The following is an 18587-nucleotide window of genomic DNA, read 5'->3' as shown; positions in this document are numbered from 1 at the left end:
ACAAATCCTTAGTCTGGTTTTCTGTGCTGGAATAAAAGGAGTTGGCCTAATATCTTTAATGAGCTTTTAATCCCTTATTGCTTGAGTTAATTGGCCTTGAGTAAGAACGTGTCTGAAGTCTGTGAGTGAAAGGTAGGTTCCCCTCCTCCCAATTTTTTCTGCAAGAGATACACTATCTAAATTTCACCAACTGCCAGTAAAAGTAAATACGTTTAAGCCTTATTTGCATTATAGCTGTGCTTAGGAGTGCCAGCCGCAGGTCTTACTGCACTGGGTTTCAGGTTTTAATGTGGATTTTTTTTAAACCCTGGTACTTTAGTGTGTTCCGGGTTCTGCCCTTTCAATAAGGGAAACTGCAAGTGCTGTAAATGTGGAAATGGGGAGTGACAGCTGTGAAATTTGCCTCCCGCTTTGTACCGATGCACGTTCCTGGCTTGAAGGAGGAGTGGCAGTGTCCATCTGGAGAGCACCCACAAAATCAATGTTTGTCTTTGTACAGTAGTCAGCTCTGATATCCAAAGTGATGGCTATCTTGGGAGTGCTGCTGCAGTGTAAACTAGCTGACGCAGGAAATTCAGAAATACAAAAAGTAAAATTAGCATGTGAATCATTATTTTTCGTTTATTCTGAAAAGTAGTAACAGTGGTGGTTGTATGAGATTGTTCTCTTTTAGTGTAATAACTCTGTAAAGTCTCTCTTAAGGACATGGTTTCTGAAAGCCTTTCTCTCTAAAGGAGCCTCGTCCTGCTCTCCGTCTCAGAAATCCAGCTGGAAGACTGCGGGGTGAACAATTGCCTCTGGGTGTTTCTGCCTCCTAAAAGAGCAAGAGCCCTGAAAATCAGAAATTAGATGTCTTTTTCCAGCAGCAAAGACTAGCTGGACATCTGCTCCTGGCACACCTCAGGAGGTGGTTGTTGGAGAAGGGAGAGACAGTTGTTTCTGTCTGGCACAAATCTCAGCCCATTCAGTAAGATTTGCATTAATATTTCACAGAATCGGCCTGCTTTTTTTTTTTTTTTTTTTTTTTTTTTTTTTAAAGCTTTCATCTTTTGTTCCTTCTCCTACATTTTTAATCCATCCATCAACCTTCCTGTGTGAAGGAGAAAAATGTGTCCAGCGTCTGTTAGGGAGGTGCTCTCAGCACTGAGCACTTTATTCAGTCCAGTTCTCCATTTAGGTTTTCTCAGGATGGGGCCGTGGGGCATTTTGGGTTGTTTTTGCTTGTTTTGTTTTATATAAAAGAAAAGTGTGGGGGGGAGCCCCACAGAACTGCAGTAATTACACCTGCATGGGTTTGGTACATGCACCCATCTAGGAGATAAGATACAGGGGAATGCAGGAAAAAAAATACATGGGTCATATACTATTTCTGTGAGTTTTCAGAGGGTGCTTATAGGGTGTGCTGCCTGGTGGTGGGGCAAGAACCAGCATGCTCCCTACTCACTCTAAAACTGGAATGCACTCAATGGGAGCTATGGTTTTTGGCTGGAGTGCAGCTCCAGAATCAAGCTCTGCAGAGATTCTCCCGTACAGGACCGCAAAAGGTAGTGGTATCCTTCTCTTGTGAAGGCTGGCAATTCTAGGCTCGCATAGTGGAGATTAACCCTTGTTACGTTTGAGCTGGGTTTTCCGAGAAGCTTTCTGGTTATGTATTGACTTTTAGAATCATAGAATAGAATCATAGAATTGTCTGGGTTGGAAGGAACCTTTCAGATCATCAAGTCCAACCACCAACCTAACTCTGACAAAACCACTAACCCGTGTCCCTCAGCACCACGTCTGCCCGGCTTTAAATACCTCCAGGGATGGCGAGTCCACCACTTCCCTGGGCAGACTGTTCCAGTGTTTGACAACCCTTTTGGTGGAGAATTTTTTCCTAATATCCATCCTAAACCTCCCCTGGCGCAACTTGAGGCTGTTTCGTCTTGTCCTATCGCCCGTTCCTTGGGAGAAGAGACTGACCCCCCCTGGCTACCCACTCCTTTCAGGGAGCTGTAGAGAGCGAGAAGGTCTCCCCTCAGCCTCCTTTTCTCCAGGCTGAACACCCCCAGCTCCCTCAGCTGCTCCTCACAAGACTTGTGCTCCAGACCCCTCACCAGCTCCGTTGCCCTTCTCTGGATGAGCTCCAGCACCTCAATGTCTTTCTTGTAGTGGGGGGCCCAAAACTGGAATACCCATCTCTACAGTCTGGGTGTTCAACTCAGCTGGTGAAGAGGTGGTGTTTCACAAGTACAAGCCTCTCCTTCCATTCATTAAAAGCATGTCCAGTGTTGCTGTTCTTGCTTTAGCTGCCTGGTAGTTTTACAGCTGTATTTGCAGAGCATTTTTTAAAGCTGACAGACTGATTTATGCAAATCATAAGAGTAAGAAAAATTGTACAGTTAATTATGATAAACACTAGGAATGGTTGTTTGAACTTCTGCGTTAGGACATAATTCAAATTCTGTTACAGACCAGCAGGTCGCCATCCACCGAGAGGGAATTTTTCTCCAACACATCAGTTGCTGCCGACTTGAGGGATAAATGGTAAACCGGTCAGATCAGAAACCTAATCCAGTCTGGCAGTTCCGCTTGGATTTCTTAATATTGCCTCTTGGGTGCTGATTTTTATGGATGTTTGTTTGTGTGTTCACAAAAAAAACCAAAGCAAGTGATGAAACTCCCTGAAGTTATTGTTGTGTTCGAGTTACCGAGGCCCCTTGAGGACTTGCTGGCCTTCACGACAAGTCTCTGTTGAGGCCACAGTGTAATGGGAGACCTCAGGACCCCAGAGTTGGTCTTGAGGGTTTCTCCTTGTGTGCTGGGAACAGCAGCGAGGAATCGAGGGCCTCATCTTGGGAAATAATTCTTTCCGTCGCAGAAATGTCTCGTCTCTATGTTTGACCAGTTTGAGTGTAAGATAAAAATATTGACATGGGGTTATGTACAGGAATGTGGCATGTTCATAGGACCGTTTGTATCGTATGGGAGAGGGATACGACAAGTAGTGAAACCCAAATCCTCATGTAGCAAAGCTCCCAGATGAAGTGCTGCTGAAGGGTCTGGTGGTTGTGCCAAGCTGTGGCAGTTGCTTGCTGAAGTTTTACCGGGCTGGTTGTGATGGTATCTTCAAGACCCCATCCTCTGTTTCAAGGTCTCTGTGTTCCTGCCTTCTGGTATGTATATGCAGTAGGCTTTGTTTGTATCAGGTCTTCTGTATCAGATAACTTTCTTTATTCCCCTAATGCCCATAATGTTTTGGATTCTCTTTTTTGATCACAACTAAAATATTGTGCCTCCTGCATGTAAGAAAGGAATCTGTTTTCATGGATTTAGAGCAGCCCAGGTGAGAGACCTTTTTTTGGGTCACCTTAGTTGGCTGAGAGCTCTAAGTAGTGGTAAATATGAGTTCAGAGGCGTAGGTAGGTGAATTCAAGGGTCTGTGTGGTGATACTGTGAGTTGTGGAAAGAATGATGCAGTGTAATGGGAATTTCAAAACCACACAGAGCAGGTTAAAAGTTATAAAGTGTAAGAGGTCAGAAACTAGAAAGCAGATGAGAAACTTCGATTTCAGTTGCTGGGCAGGAGGTCAGGGTACCTTTTGAAGATACATACAGTAACTGAGGAGAAGCAGGCAGCATTTGAGACAGCAAAATGTCACGGTCGCTGATGAGTGAAGCTTGGCAAGGGCTGAATAAGATGGGGATGCATGGGAGGGTTGCTGCAGGAGCTGCAATTATGATTAAATTAAATGAAGACACGGTCAAACAAATGGCTCTTCTGGTGAATTGGGCTGTTGATCCAAGGCTGGAGATCAGACAGCGACATTGGGGTGAGGAGGGGATTTTGCCATGGAAACTGAAAATACTCATTTAGAGGCTGTGAGAGTGATATTACTGTCTGAATCTTCCCCTTCTCTTCCTCAGTGTTGAAGGAGAAAGTGGCCAGACAAGGAGACCGAGCACATAAACTCGCATTCAGATATCCAATTGAAATGATTCTTCAATTTTTTGACCGTTTCACACGGCTTAGTACTGTGGACCCCCTGGAGCAAATTGTTTGGTTTGCACTCTCAAAAATAAATAAAACAAAACTGCAGAGTGCATAACTGGTTCTGAAACCAGTTCTCTGTGTTATTTCTGGTCATTAGCTACAGAAAGTGTCCTACCCAAAATGTGTTTTCTCATGTACATTGTTTGGGTGTGCAGTGGGAAACATTGTACACAGGGATTGCCAGGGGTGTCACGTTGGGTTCCACTGTCCCACAACAGCTTTTTGATGCAGCTCTGAGAAGAAAGTTAAATCTCACTGGGAAAACCTGATGATTTTTTGTGTGCAGTATCACAAAACTCTCCCAACTCCCCAGAACCCCAGTCCTACTAATAGCGCACCTATCCTTTTCGAGCGTGGCGTTGGGACACACCACTGATGTTGTGCCTAGGTTGGAAGAAGGTGTGTTGCTCCTGGATTGACATCCTAACGCAGGCTTCGTCTGCAGCTGGTCTTTGTTGCAGCAGGCACCGTGTAGAGCCTGATTCGGTTGCTGGGAGAGCGCATCAAAGAAGTGTCACCATTTTCTTGCTCAGCTTTTAACCACTCTCTGAAGCATCTGTTGTTTGAGACAGGACCATGGGTTTAAAGGAGCCTTTAGTCTGCTCTGGTAGAGCTATGTGTATGCTTGGGGGAGTCTGGGTTGCGTTGGTTGGTGTTGTCATACACTGGAGATAAAAGTGTAATGATTATTGTCACATTAAACTAGTGACATCTAACCTCATAGGTTGCTACAACTATGCAACGGGATACTCAAAAAAAGAGGAGTACTTGTGTTTTGTTTTGTTTTGAACACAGATGCTGTGTGATGTTCTGTAGTATTGATATTTAGCTACTAAAATACTCTGGAAGAGCTGTGCTCAGTGGGATGCTGTCACTCGTCCTGTAGTCTTCTGTAGGGCAGCTGAAGAAGAGATGACCAAAAGACTACTATCTAGCTCTTCTTTCTCAGTAATTATACTCTGTATATGACATTGAGCAAAATAAATTTGACTGTGTGGCTCACCTCATTCAATTATACTGTTGTTCTGGTCCCATTCTTGTGTAGGTCAAGTTTTCTGTCAGAACTTTGTAGTCCTTCTGCCAAAATCCTATCATTTTAATTTTCATTCTGAGTGATGCGGAACATAATTTTCAGTTCTGAGTCTTATCAAATAAAATTGACATCAGTACCAACAGATAGCAAAAGCTCTGTCTTCCTCTTGGGGAAAGTCTTACAGCAGTTTTCCTGGTGTGTCGGGGAAGTCCGGCTCCACTTCTGTCGCGTGGGAACCGGATCACGTTGCTGGTGGGGACGAGGGCTCCAGCGCAGGAGGGAGCTGTGTAGACGCTGAGCTTGAGTCTTTTAACTTTTAGTGTCAAGATGAGTTCTTAGGAGACTTCCTTACATATTGAATGAATCAAGGCCAGCAGAATTAAGGACAATAAGAAATCTAACATGATAATCTAACATCCATCTTCCATTAGAATGAAATATTAGAACTATTAGAATTCAGAAGAGATCATCAAAGTTCATGATAGATGTGTCATCTTTATGTGGTAAATGCATATAAATGATAACTTGCTACGTCAATAATAGCTCATGAGATGCTGAACAGCAGCTCTACTTGTCAGTTGGCAGGTCTGGATTTCTGGCCGTGCAGGGGACAACAGCTCCCCTGGCCTCTGCTTGGTTTCAGCTAATTTTGAATTAAGACTTGAAATACTGAGGAAATTTCAGGGGACAGAAGGGAGGCAGGTATTTTGTTGTTAGGTTTTAAAAATGTAAATAAGATCACTAGGAGAACTATAGTTTCTTAGACCTACTTCAGTTTCCCCCTCTCCAGTGAAGAAGTATATCAATAAGACAAATTGATAGCTTATTAGCTAGTTCTTCACATCAGGGAAATTATGGAGAAATGATATTTTTGTGAAATATAATTTGTAGTAGAATTTGAGGTTTGATTCACAAAGCCAGCAACGTTAACGTAGTGCATTCCTTTATGACTTCCTTGATATTACACAATCCTTTTTTAAGAGGTGGAACGATGCAAACTGCAGTCACCCATAGGAAATGAGCCGAGAATTTCTTTAACTAACATGTCTCAATGATTTGAGGAATCCTTATTTGACAGTTTTCCTATCTAGGCGTGTACCATGGAGAACCAGTTTTTAGCCCTCGCCTTCTTACATTTTTCATGATGTGCAAGGTAACAGTAATTCATTATTGATCAAGTTTTCAGCTGACAGAAAGGTGTGGAAGGGAAAAGATTAAAAAACAAGAGTGACAGCAGAGAGAGATGTGTCCCCCCGTGTAAAGCTGTTGCAATCCAAGATGAAGGAACAAAAGCCATCAGTTGCATTTGCGGGTGGGTGACATCTCTTGGGAAGCAGTTTGGGTAATTTGCTGTATGCTTTTGATATGATTGTCTAGACTGAAGATCCAACATGGTTCCTGTATCTGTGAGCATCCAAACAAGGATATTGAGGATCAGGTAATACTCAGCATTTTTGCCGTTGGTGTTGGCACAATAGGAGTTATGTAGCGTGCGTCGTCCTGGTGTCATCAACTCGAGAATGTGTTTGGTTGGAAGATTAAACTGTAGAACCAGAAAACAGGTCTTGGGGTGAGTGGCTCGGATAACTTGCTGTGTTTAGTTCATAAATACCAACCCGGTGGAGAGCTTCGCGTTCTAGGAGACAAGGTTTGATGGTTGAAACCCGAAATAGTCCCTGTCCAGGCTGTAGATTATATGCAAAAACTTAATGGTAATATTGGATAGCAGCAGGGCACAATTTTGTGAAGCTCTGTGGCCTATCGTGTGTGACAGCTGAGAGCCAGTAATTGCAGTGATCTCCTCTGGCCTCAGTCTTCGAGTCCCTGCCAAGCAGTCTGCGTACCAAAGACCTTTGGCAGACTACCTCCATTCCTTCAGGCTTCAGCGTAACAGTAGCAGTGGCAGTTATTGCTTATATGGAAAAGGAATATCGGTAAGGAATATGATCTTTTTTGTACTTTAGAAATTAAGCTGATCTTCTGGAAACCATGCAGTCTCCTTTATCTGAAGAGCTTCGCCGCTTGTGCATAGAAGTATGGATAGTGCAGGCTTCCTGTCTTCACCAGGATGTGTGCTTGGTCTCCTACGGGAACATCTGTGTTTCGTGATGGTATTATTAGGTGTAAGAGTACCAGAGAGGTCCTAATCCTTTGTCCATGCTTGGATGCATGCTCCTTCTGGATGTTGAAGGATACCAGTGATTTTCCCGTGGTCTAAAAACACCTCTGGTAGGAAGGTACTTTAAGAAGTGGTAAAGGTTTCCTTTGTGGTTAGCAGATAACTATCTCTTTCTGTGTTCAGTGATTTGGTCTGTTGGCTTCAGATGTTTGGTTCTGTTGTACAGCTGTACAGGTTCTCTTTGACATCACTTGAGTCATATTTGTGTCCTCGGCCTGCATTTTTACACCCGTCTCTTGGCCAAGCACTACAGGACTTTGAAAGGCTAATTATTGTTGATTGGGGTTTTTTCCCTGGCTGGAAAGTCTTTCCTGATTTGGAAGCTTGACTAAGCGTTGACAAAACTGAGGGGTTCATCTTTCAAGTTCTTGCTTTACCTGTTCTTAAGTTAAGACAACTTCTTGTCCCTAAGCAAGAGAAGGAGTGTTTTGTTCTGCAGTGGCTTCCTTCAGTTCGGTCCACAGGGGCAAATTTGCTTTGCATCCTCATCTTAAGTAACTGCCCGAATCTGCCCACCTAAGCCAGTTTTCCCTAGATTTTTCTATAATCTACCTTTTAACCAGATTTCGTATATTCAGAAGACTCTGCAAGTTTGCTAGGATAAGAATGAAACAGTCGGGTTGATCAGCAAAGGTAGAATGCCACAGTACCTAATTGGATCAGGTTGTGTGTCAAAAATAATATAGCTTAGCTCTGGTGATGGTGCCTGAGTGATTTAGAGCTCATTTTCCTAGAGTTAACACTGTTAATGAAATCCCGTCTTAAAACTTTCTATATCTGAGGTTCCTGTAACGTTTCCCTCCAGCACTGAATTCTCAGTGTGAGGTTTACAACTTAATTGGAGCTCCCTACTCCGTCGTCGTCTTGAGGGTCGTGGGGAGCACTTGTTTCTGTCAGGGTCTTCTGGAAGGAGTTTATTTTCAGAGTTAAGTTGTTCGCGGGGAGCTGTGTCTCATCAGTCCCGCTGTCGGAGCACGCTGAGGTTTAGCACCGTGAGACGGGTGGTTGAGCACTGCACGCTCCACGCTCCCACAATCCGCCTTGCAGCATGATGCTTTTGTACCAGCCCAGCAAGCGCGGATGGCAGAAACTTCTTAGTTTCAACAACCCTTAAAAACGGTGTTTGAGAGTCCATGAACTCTCATTTGCTGGCAGATAGCTGGGGTTTTTTGAAGTCTCGAAAGGAACTGCCAGTAACACTTCACAACTCCAACTAGGTTGATGCTGTGCTAATACCAAAACCAGATAGTCCTCACCCAGGTTGCTCTCAGCTAGTTGCACTGTGCCGAATTTGTAACACGTGAAACCGTAGCATATCTTTTCACAGTTTGTAAGACTCCGTGAGATGCCTTTGCAGTATAATTAAAAATGTCTTAACTCTTTTATTGCAGGCTAGAAATCTTCATACAGGAGAACTGGCTGCTGTAAAAATAATCAAGTTAGAGCCTGGTAAGTTTTACATTCTTTTCTGTATTTTTGAATTGCATTTTCATTTTTTCCATATGTTTATTTTCACACGGCTGTGAAGCCCCAGACAAAAGAAGTGTTTGGATTTTTTTTGTAGTTTCAGCGGTTAGATGACAGGAAGCACTGCAGGATGTACCATTACTTTTGGCTGTGTCCTGCTCACTGTTTCCTTCTTTGTTCTTATCTGCCTTATCGATCGTTGTATAAAAAGACGTCGCAGTTACAGTGTGGTGTTAGTGCAAAGAGAAGGTTAAGGACTGATGGTAAATTGTGAGCTGTGAGGCAGTAGGGAGCTGGAAGGCTGTGTGAGTTGAAAGGGGGAAGGGAACAGGCAGTGAAGCTATGCTCACCAAAGGTGCACTGGGAAAAATAAGAGCCCTCTGCTTTTTAATGTGCTGTCTTTTTTTTTTTTTTTTCTAATGTGTGCTGAGGAAAGAGCGTGGCTCATACTGTCATTTCCCCATGCATTTTCTGCCACTCCTCCTAAAAGCAGGAGAGGCAGGAGAGGCTCACTTGCTGCCCAAGAGACTTGCTGAGCTGAAGCCTAATCTGAGTCCCGCACAGGGAGTTAAAATCAGAAATTGTGTCCTGAGTGGAAAAGAGAGGAGCTGTTTATCTCCTCAGTCATAACTCAGTCCCACTTGAGGATCTTGTATTTGTTCGAAAAAGTAATCTCTCGCTACTTGGTCACTGGCATACCTTTCGTATCCCTCCTTAGCAAAGTCCTCTTTGGTGTCTGTTTGCCACGTTAGTCTCTCTGTGGTTGTGGTTTCCCTGAGCTGCTGTGCTGTGCCTGTTCAGGGTCCTGTGAACGTGGGTTTGGCCAGTGCTCGTGGACTGCCACCTGTAGCCCATGAGGCAATTAAGGGACAATTAAGAAAGTACTAGGATTTATGGAGGCACAATCAGTTGTATTCCATGGCTGGAGTGCTGCAGAGACTCTTTAGGCAGGAAAAATGGAGGAAAATCTGGAAAGACCCATGATGTAGGAGAGGCTGTCAGAACTGAGTGGTTTTTAGTCTGGGGACAAGGAGGCTGAAGAGGGATCTCCATGGTGGACTGGCAGAGGAGCTGGAGCCAGACTGTCATCAGGAGTGCCCAGGGAAGTGGTGAGAGCCGGCCGGTGTAGTCTGTACCAAGGAAGAGTCCAGTTGGATGCAGGGAAAATTCCTCACAAGGAGGGTGTTTGTGCTCTGAGGTAGGGCCCAGGAAGGTGGTGGGATCTCCGTCTTTGAAGATTTTCTGCAGATGGCTGGGCAAGGCCTTGAGCAATGTCACTTGACTCTGCAGTTGTCCCGGCTTGGACCAGAAGGCTGGTCCAGAGACCTCTGGATGTCCCTATCAGCCTGTCTTCTGTGATTTGAGGTTTTGATGACCAGCACTGAAATGTCTCCAGTCCCTGAACACCAGCTGCTGACTGCATGTGTTAAAAAAACTCTAGTTTTGATGGGGAGCTCGTAGTGTCAGTACATTGCTAGCAAGTGAGGTGGATGTGCTATCTTCCTCTTTCTTCCTTTCTTGTCTCATTTGCTTGTCGTCACTGGTTTCTGTTCAGTCACTCCGGTTGAGAGGCGTCATGGATTCTTAAACACAAAGGGTTTGCTGATGTCTGTATGTCCTTGATAAGCAGAAAGGCTGCTCTCTCTCCTCCTGGTCTCTCCAAATGTGCATCCCTCAGGATCTGGGCTCTGAGAGACGGCTCTGTCCATCCTGCTGTTATATTTTGTAGTTCCTCCAGCTTTCTGTTAAATCTGGGCTAGCAGAATTTCTCAAATTTTACAATGTTTACCCAAGACAGCTGACCACCTTAAGCACCTGTACCTTTCCCATTGAGGACCCCATGACCAGTGGTATATATAGTGATCGCATTGTCAGTCTTAGAAACCAAATGCTTTTAAATATTTATTTTAGCCATAGGAATAAAGTTTCGGAGAAGACTTTTTTAAATAGCAGTAAATATATTCATTTTTCATAGAAGTCAGCTGGTAAATACTAAACTTTTAGGCCAGCTAAATTTTTCCAACATGTCTGTTACCTTTGAATAATAATTTTCAAACCTTTGACAGGAGGATCAGTGCTTAGTGCGTACGTCTCACCCCATATTTCTTGGTTGTGAAATCCCAGCTGAAAACTTTGAGGGAAGAATGATAATGTCTTTATGGTTGAAGATTTTTGTCTTCCAAAAATTCCTTAACGTTTGTTAAAAGGCAACAATCTTGCATGGAATCTCTCAATATTATTTTTTTTTTGGCTGTTTCAGCCATTTTGAAATGGTCAAGCAACTATGCATGAATTTGGGTTAACTCATCAAAATAAAAATGGGATGAGGGGAAAAGGGCTGGGAACATCTCTAAAATGGAACGCTTGATGGCTTCATCCCACCCATGTTTTCTTCCTCTTGAGTAGGTTATCAGGGAGACTGAAGTGCCGGTTGTGAAGTTGGAGAGGAAGAGAGCGGGAGTCCCCATCTATCGCGTGGTTAGAGAATATAGGGGAAGAGGCGCTCAGGTCCACCTTTGTCTTATTTACAATGAAGACCAGCAGTTGCTCTCTCTCCCTGTGGGGTGTTGGTTTCCCTACTGACCTGTAAGGCGTTCCAAGGTGGTTTGAAGGATTTCCACTGAAACTTTTCATACACTTTTTTGCTTCTAGTATAAATTAAACATGAATTGATTTAGACAGCATGTGAGAGTGACTTGTCTGATGTTCAGGGTGATGCTAGTCTCTTTTGTAAACTGATCACGGAAAAATGAATTTGGGGTTTCCCACAAGCAAGAAAAGTATTTTATCCTCTGAACTGCTTGATGTAAGATTTCCCATGAGCCTAGCTCCTCATTCCCAAGTGATTATCTCTTTTTTTTTTTTTTTCAAACAGTTAAAAATTCCTGAAATCTGAACATCTTTTTCAGTTGGAAAAATTTGAAAAAATCCAGTGAATAAATTAAAAGAAAGGCTTGGCTTGATGCTTTAGCTTTTCCTTCTTTCCTTCTTTTCCTTCTTTCTTGGAAGTTTCCACTGAAGCATACCAGTGCAGGTAAACAAGGCAGGCCATGCTGGTGCTGCCACTGCTTCCCTTGGAGCTCTCATCTTCTAGGGTCAGCAAGGTCTTCTGCAAAGCCAACTTCGTGCACACAACACAGTTCAGATGTCAGTGGCTTTGGCTCAGTCCCTATTACGTAAATGTCCTGAATTTCTGAACCTGCCTACTCACAGCAGAATTAGTGATCGTATGACCTAGAGAGCGATGGTCAATGGGCAAAACCTCGGGCATGGCCTTAACTCCCACCAGCATGACCTCTGCAAGCCATCTCCACTCCTTCAGGCGGTCCTTTCAGTCCTCAGCTGTTTGATCTCATTAGGTGGTAAGCCCTTCAGAGTGAACTGTCTTATTACTCTGTGATTATTTGGTTTTCCTCTTGTTTGGGGGTTGCATTTATCAACTGAAAGGCAGTACATGGCAACGGAGCAGAATAGTTCTCTTGGCCCTGCTGGCTTCATCCCATCCCCATGCTACCGCGTCCCTTGGACTCGAGTGTGCATTTCAAAGACTCATAGAATTTCATTTTGGTGAATTCATTTAGAATCATAGAATTTAATGTAGGTGACAGCAGATGAGAGGACTGAGCCGGGGGCGGGTTTGGAGGCAGTGGGTGCAGCGAGCAGATGGCAGGCTCCAAGCAACACAGAAATGTGGTTTTCTCTGCAAGATCTGTGAAGCTCCTCATTGTATTAAGTTGTGTTTACATAGGTGCAAAAAGCAACTGTACAAAGTTATGTCAGAGAAAAATACATGAAAGATTATTAAATACAAAGATCCCATCTATGACTGAGACGTTTTTCTGAGCCGTAAATCTCTGGAGGTGGGGAGGGTGGTTGGGGGAAGCATCCCTGTGTGGTCTATTCTCAAATACTTCCTGGCCGTCCTCTGTTGGAGATGGGATGTAGGACTGAAGAGCCCCGTACCTGACTCAGGGCAGGGTTAATTTTTAATTCTTTTTGGTTCTGCGATCCAATTCACTGTGCAGCCAAAGAGATGTTTTTGAAGGTTGAAGGTAAAAGCATGGGGAGGCTCAGGGGAGAAGCTAAAACTGCTGTCTTTGGGTGACTGCGACTACTAACCTTTCCTTAGCAAACCAAGGCTGGTTTTAATATGTATGTGGATTGCAACGATAAGACTAATGAGGCAAAGTTAAATGCAGTAGAAACCACAGCGGGGATCCCTCAGTCCTTGCTCGGCAGCGTGTGAAAGGTTGTGGCCAGTGTTTGGGGCAGTGGTGCCGGGGGCAGAAAACCACCGCTAGGTTTAACTCCCAGCAGGTCTACGATGGGGCAGGGCAATTCTTTAAGGACAGAAAAAAGGACAGTATTACTTTGCTCCTAATGTAGAGAGAGACTTCCTCGAGCGATCGTGTCGCTGCACCTGATCCATATGAAGTAGGTCTGGTTTTATTGTGAATTTGAAGAGCTGCTTTGACAACTGAACTGAAGAGAAGCCGAATCCTCTGCCCTTAGAGCTGAGGGAAGAGCAGGAGCCGTCAGAGGCCGAGCAGCCCCTGCCTTTGCTTGGTGCTGCTTAAACACTACAAGACTCTGGCCCAAAGTCAGCACTACTGAGAACCCCATTTTAATTAGCGCTGATGACCATGTCTTACATGTTTCATTATGTTGTTGGTCCAACTTGCCACAGGGAAGTGACTCCTTCCAGGGTTGGTTTGTTTGTTTTTTCTTAAATATACATCTTCTTTTCAATGTTGCCAGCCTGATCTCCATCCATAGCATGTACACCCACGGCCTCTTGGCAGAGATCTTGTAGGGGGCTTGTTTTGTTTTTAAGGAGAGCTCACAGCATTTGTTTATTCATTTATTTATTTTTAGTTCTCTGGGATGTCCACTGCCTCTGCAGGGTGGCTGGACCATAGCTGTCTTTGCAGGAAGACATCGCTGTTGAAAATCTTCCAGATTAAAAAAAATAATAATTCATCTGCTCCCCCCTTCAATGTTCTGGCTAATTTGAAGGGTTTTGAATAGCTTTGTAGGACTGTACCTGCAGAGCACCATCAATTCCTGGACGAGGCCACTGTCAGAAGCTGTTGCAGCCGTGGTGGTCCCCCATGGAGTGCAGCCCCTCCGAGCACCAGCACGAGCTCCTGTCAGACCACAGGGCACAACTAGAAAAAGACTTGTAATAAATTTTGTAACTTAGTCACCAGAGAAATAAGCCTGTGATTTATATACACCATCTTCTGGAGAGGAGGAGGAGGTGGCTCATAGATGGGAATTAATTAGCAGATGGAAAAATAAGAGCTCCAAACTCGACACTTGATTAATACATGGACGGGGAAATTGGGAGCAGAAGACAAAAGGCTCTGAAGCAAAGAGTGCCCCAGAGGAGGTGAGGAATGCGTTGAATTAAAGCTGCAAGAAACTGCACACAATAAGATGGCAGTATTTTGGGAGACCGAGCAAAACTGCTGAAATGGCGGGCGGGGATGAATTGTGGTTTGTTCGTGTGACTCCCTCGTCTGCTGCAGGTAGCGAGTGAGTTCGGAGGCAAAGAGACTCCGACTTGCAGCCGAGACCCCAACATAGATACATATATTATTTCATCTGCTCTTACCTTCCTTTGTCGGTTTTCCAGACAAAGGAAATAAACTCTCTGCTTAGAAGGTTACTGTCATTAATTTATTTGAATTTTTGGGCAGCACACTAGATCTGCTACCACAGTTAGTTAAGCTGTCCTGCTAAAATCAAAATAGACAGTGTTTTTCACTTTTTTTTTGGCATAGACTTTGGAGAGCATTAGGCAAAAGTATTATGGCACGCTAATGACATTTCCCAGCATTCACTGAGTACAAATGCTTCAAATAATTTGGGAGCCAATTCTATTTCAGAAACTAATCCAACTGTACTCAGCAGCATAGAAGCCAAAACCATCTGAAACACTAAAGCCACTTCCTTCTATGGGTTTAGCAGATGAATTGAGAGGGGAGTCAATACAAAGAGGTAACTATTTGCCAGTGTAGTTTTCTGCCCCAGACCTTTCTTCCTGGGAAAGTGTAATAAACAAAGTATTTTAAAATATATTAACGTCTGTTGTAAATACTGCTGTAATGATAAATAATGCCTTTGGACACCTTTGAAGCTCAGAGGGCTGGGGGTAATCTGTGGTGCCCTGTATCTTTTGCAAGGTTACAGAAGAATCTCATTACTGGTTTTAGTTTGGTGCAATGTTTGTGTTTTCCATCTGAGATACCTGGAAAGGCCAGAAGTAGCCAGTTACCTATTTCAGGTTGGGTCTTAAACTGGAGTTGGAACTGTTCAAGGGATTTTGTACGAGGGGAAATAGTCATCCAGAGGTGAGTAGTACAGTGCTCAGTACATTCAGAGCCAGGTCTGGTTCATTATGTTTGTTTCGTATCTCAGGGTTCAGATGTGGAGGTTGATATTCCACATAGGAACACAGCCACAGGGCTGTCAGGCTGTGACGGAGGTTTGTCCTCTCTGGACCACGACCACAGCACAGCAGAGTCCAGGGCATTTTGGGTCTGAAGAAGGGTATTTTGGCAATGCAGCCTTATTCTCTGTATACTAAATTCCCTGGGGATACTATGAGCTATGGAGAAGAACAAACCTGAGGCTTATTTAAACTAAACCTGCAGGGGTTGAACTGTTGTTGGCAGCGCCTGGGGTTGAAGAAATATGAAAATAACTTCTCGGTACTGCTTACACCTTCACTGCCTTGTGGTGCGTAACCTGGTCGGGCTTGGGATCGTGTCCTTTGTGCGTGACAGTTTAAATAGACGCAGACTTTGTGCACTGAGCAGCAGCTGGTCAGTCACTGCCAGAAGCCCTTGGTTCTGATTTCTGTGCTGCTTTGCTGGCTGCCACCTCCCGTGGCATCAGACTGGCATCACCATAGCCTGGGGGACACCAATGCCGGTTTTTTGGGGGAGGTGGGTGTGCGGCTTGTTACACCATCACTGCATCTGTCTAGGAGTTACCAAGGGCTGACCACCTGAGTTTCCAAGTGTGACGGAGCCCTTAAAGCCTGGACATCGCCTTGTGCCGTGCCATGTCCTTAGTGGTACTGCCACGGGCTGGCACAGCTGCTCAGCCTGCCTGTGGAGCGTATACAAAGTGAAACACAGACAGCATGGTCTTCTAATGTACATTGCCCAGTGTTTTAATTCTATTTAACTTATTGAAATCTGGTCTAATTTTACTTTGCATGCTTATAAAGCATTTATAATCTGCTGTTCTTCTTGCCGAAATGTCTGCATCCAGAGTGAGTGAGCTCGTGTTTCCGTGTAGTGTAAGCTTTAACTTACAACACAGAGTTTTTTGGGTGAAGAAGGTCAGCAGAAGGGGTTGTGGTGGGGGAAGGAGGTATTAGGAGCAGGAAAGAAGGTGAGCGATCACACATTTTAGTTGGAAGGTAATGCAGAGCGTGACGTTTGGGGTGAAGGCAGGTTATGACAGGGTGAATTAGGAGGACACATCATTTGACAAAGTCCATGAGGAAAACCAGCAATAGTGAGGTGGCAGTGGTGAGAAGGGAGAGTAGAAATGGGATTGTGAAAGGCTGAGATGTACGACAGTAATTAAATAGGAGAGAGGAAAAGAGACGAAACTCTTAAGGAATGTGGATTGTATGTTGACACGGCTGCTCATAAAGAGGATCCAAGCAGGACAGAAGAGAACACACACGGGGAATCGTTTCTGGTGTTCAACCAGTCACTCCAAACACTTGTGTGCTACTTAATGCAGGGCTGGAGCTGCTGTGGCAGCACATCGCCATCAGTAATATTTTATATCAGTGGAGAGATAATCAGTACCATCAGTGGTTAGCAGTTGGCAGCTAGATGCCTGGCAGGAAAATTTGCTGGTGGAAACATCATTGTTTCCAAATAACTGTTTCCTGCTTGGAATCAAGTTTCTGAGCTTCACGTTTGGGGAATTTAAATTCTTTCTGTCGGACTGCAGGTTTCCTTGAATCCCAAGAAAAGAGGTATGGCTAAAACAGCTCAGATGCTTGAGTGCGGTTTAAATTATTCTCCTTCTTAAAGATGTGAAACTTTAAAAGGATTGTTCTCCATTTTTAAAGATGGTCAGTAAAGAGCAGTGCAGGTCTTCAGGGTGGTGAAGAAAGCAGTTTTGTATGTGTCGTAACTATGGGATGGGATGCTGCAGTAATGCCTTGCACCCTCTCCACTCTCCCAAAAGTATTTTGGGGCTGTTGTTCAGGTGTGTTGCACGTCAAGGTATCTAAATGGGGATTGGAAAAATGTTTCAGGAGTTAAAATTAACAAGGGTGGAGGTGAAAGACTGGCAGCAAACCCCAATCTAAACAAAAGGCTGTATATTGGGAAAACCGTCCCTTTCGTCAGCAGAGATTGAACCCTCGTGAGGTTCAGCAAAGTGTTTTGGAGTGAGTGATTGAGAACTGGGGAGCATGGGGATGTCTGGAAATCAACGCAGGGGAGCTGATGACCTGTGAATATTTCTCAGCTGTGGAGATTGTAAACTACGGCAAATGGTTTCTGCAAAGTTGTTGCTCCTGTGGGGCTCTCTCTCCTTGTTCTGAAACTCAGGTTGTTGAAATAAAAAACAATTGAGGAATGGTCCCAGCAGAGGCGATGTTTGCTTCTGCTAACTGTGAAGATGGACGTCTCTTGGTTGTACGAGTTGTATGAATACGGTGAGAGCGTTCCTGCTCAGCGGTGATGGAGAGCAGGGTCATGCCATCCTTCAGCATCCCATACAGCAGTATCCACCTGGTCCCGTTGCTAAACTTCATCTCACTTCTAAATAACAAATGTTAATTATAGTGTTAAAAATCCCAGGTCTGCAAAGTGTCTACAGTGAAGCTGCCTGGCTTGGCAGGTAGGCTTTGGAGTGCACGTCACACCTCCTCCAGGCAGCCTGACGTGTTGGAGCCCGTGAGGACTGCGTGTTGAGGGCACTAGCTTGGGGCAGGATTGCTGGCTGGCACCTTGAAGATCTGGCCTCTTAATAAGTGCTTGCGTCCCACCCTTTGGTGACACCGTGCATATCTCCAAATGCCGTCAGTTCCCTCCTCCCTGTTGCGTGCAAGCCCTGGACGCTGCCTGCCTGTCCCTCCCTCTGTTCCCGCACAGCATCAGCCCCGTGATACAGCACTGAAGTAATGCAGAATAAACCAATTTAAAACAGCAACTATGAATTTCTTCCCAGGGGAGCCCTCTGGACAACAAAGGGCTTCACAGCTGATCCAGGAGGAGTTGTGAGAAGTGACCCTGCATCTTTTTGCAGGATGGGACCACTCAAAGCAGTTGGTGGAGCACATGAAAATATGACCAGGAGTAAACTTGCTTAAAAACCATCAAGGTCAGGCATGCTCAGGAGACCTAGTAATGCTGTGTGGTAGGCACTAGAGCCATTGGATCCTTCCCATGCTGCAGAGTTGGGGGTGTGGATCCAGCATACCCATGCTTTTCATCTAGGACAACTCGGCAGGACATCCATACGTGCCAGTTCCACGTAGGTGAGGAGGAGTGTCTGCAAATAATTCACTAGTGTTAACGGGCCATCGGTTTTCTGAATGATCTCCTGCTTAAATATGGATTTATTTTGAATTTACCAGGCCTTACTTTGCTTAGCTTCTGAAATCTGATGCGATTGCATCACACGATGATATGGGTGCGAGTGTCAGCAGTCTCCTCCCTGCCAGCTGCGCTGGAGAACAAGCAGCTGGTTGTGCCAAGCGGAGCGGCCTCGGCTGCGGGCTGCCATCGGAGGAGAATATTCCATTGTACCGCTCCCTTCTGTCCTGTGCGTCTCGCTGCAGAGGTAAAATTAGATAATAGTAGCAAGCTGCAGTGAGTCACCACGCTGCT

General features: G+C 44.7%; 1 protein-coding gene across 3 annotated transcripts in view; it reads left to right on the top strand.

Annotated features, from left to right (window-relative positions):
• Window positions 1-18587, top strand: part of MAP4K5 (mitogen-activated protein kinase kinase kinase kinase 5) — a 68700-nt gene that overhangs the window by 13519 nt on the left and 36594 nt on the right. For 2 of the 3 annotated variants that reach the window (XM_063333793.1, XM_063333792.1), the window contains exon 3: window positions 8637-8694. The exons of the other annotated variant lie outside the window; for it this stretch is intronic. In XM_063333793.1, coding sequence (XP_063189863.1) covers window positions 8637-8694 — 58 coding nt within the window. The remainder of the gene's footprint in view (window positions 1-8636; window positions 8695-18587) is intronic. 3 annotated transcript variants of the gene reach the window in all.

This window comes from Chroicocephalus ridibundus, chromosome 4, assembly GCF_963924245.1.
Source record: "Chroicocephalus ridibundus chromosome 4, bChrRid1.1, whole genome shotgun sequence".
Taxonomy (NCBI): Eukaryota; Metazoa; Chordata; class Aves; order Charadriiformes; family Laridae; genus Chroicocephalus; species Chroicocephalus ridibundus.
Note: the sequence above shows the minus strand (reverse complement) of the source record. Positions and strands in the feature narration are given on the sequence as shown.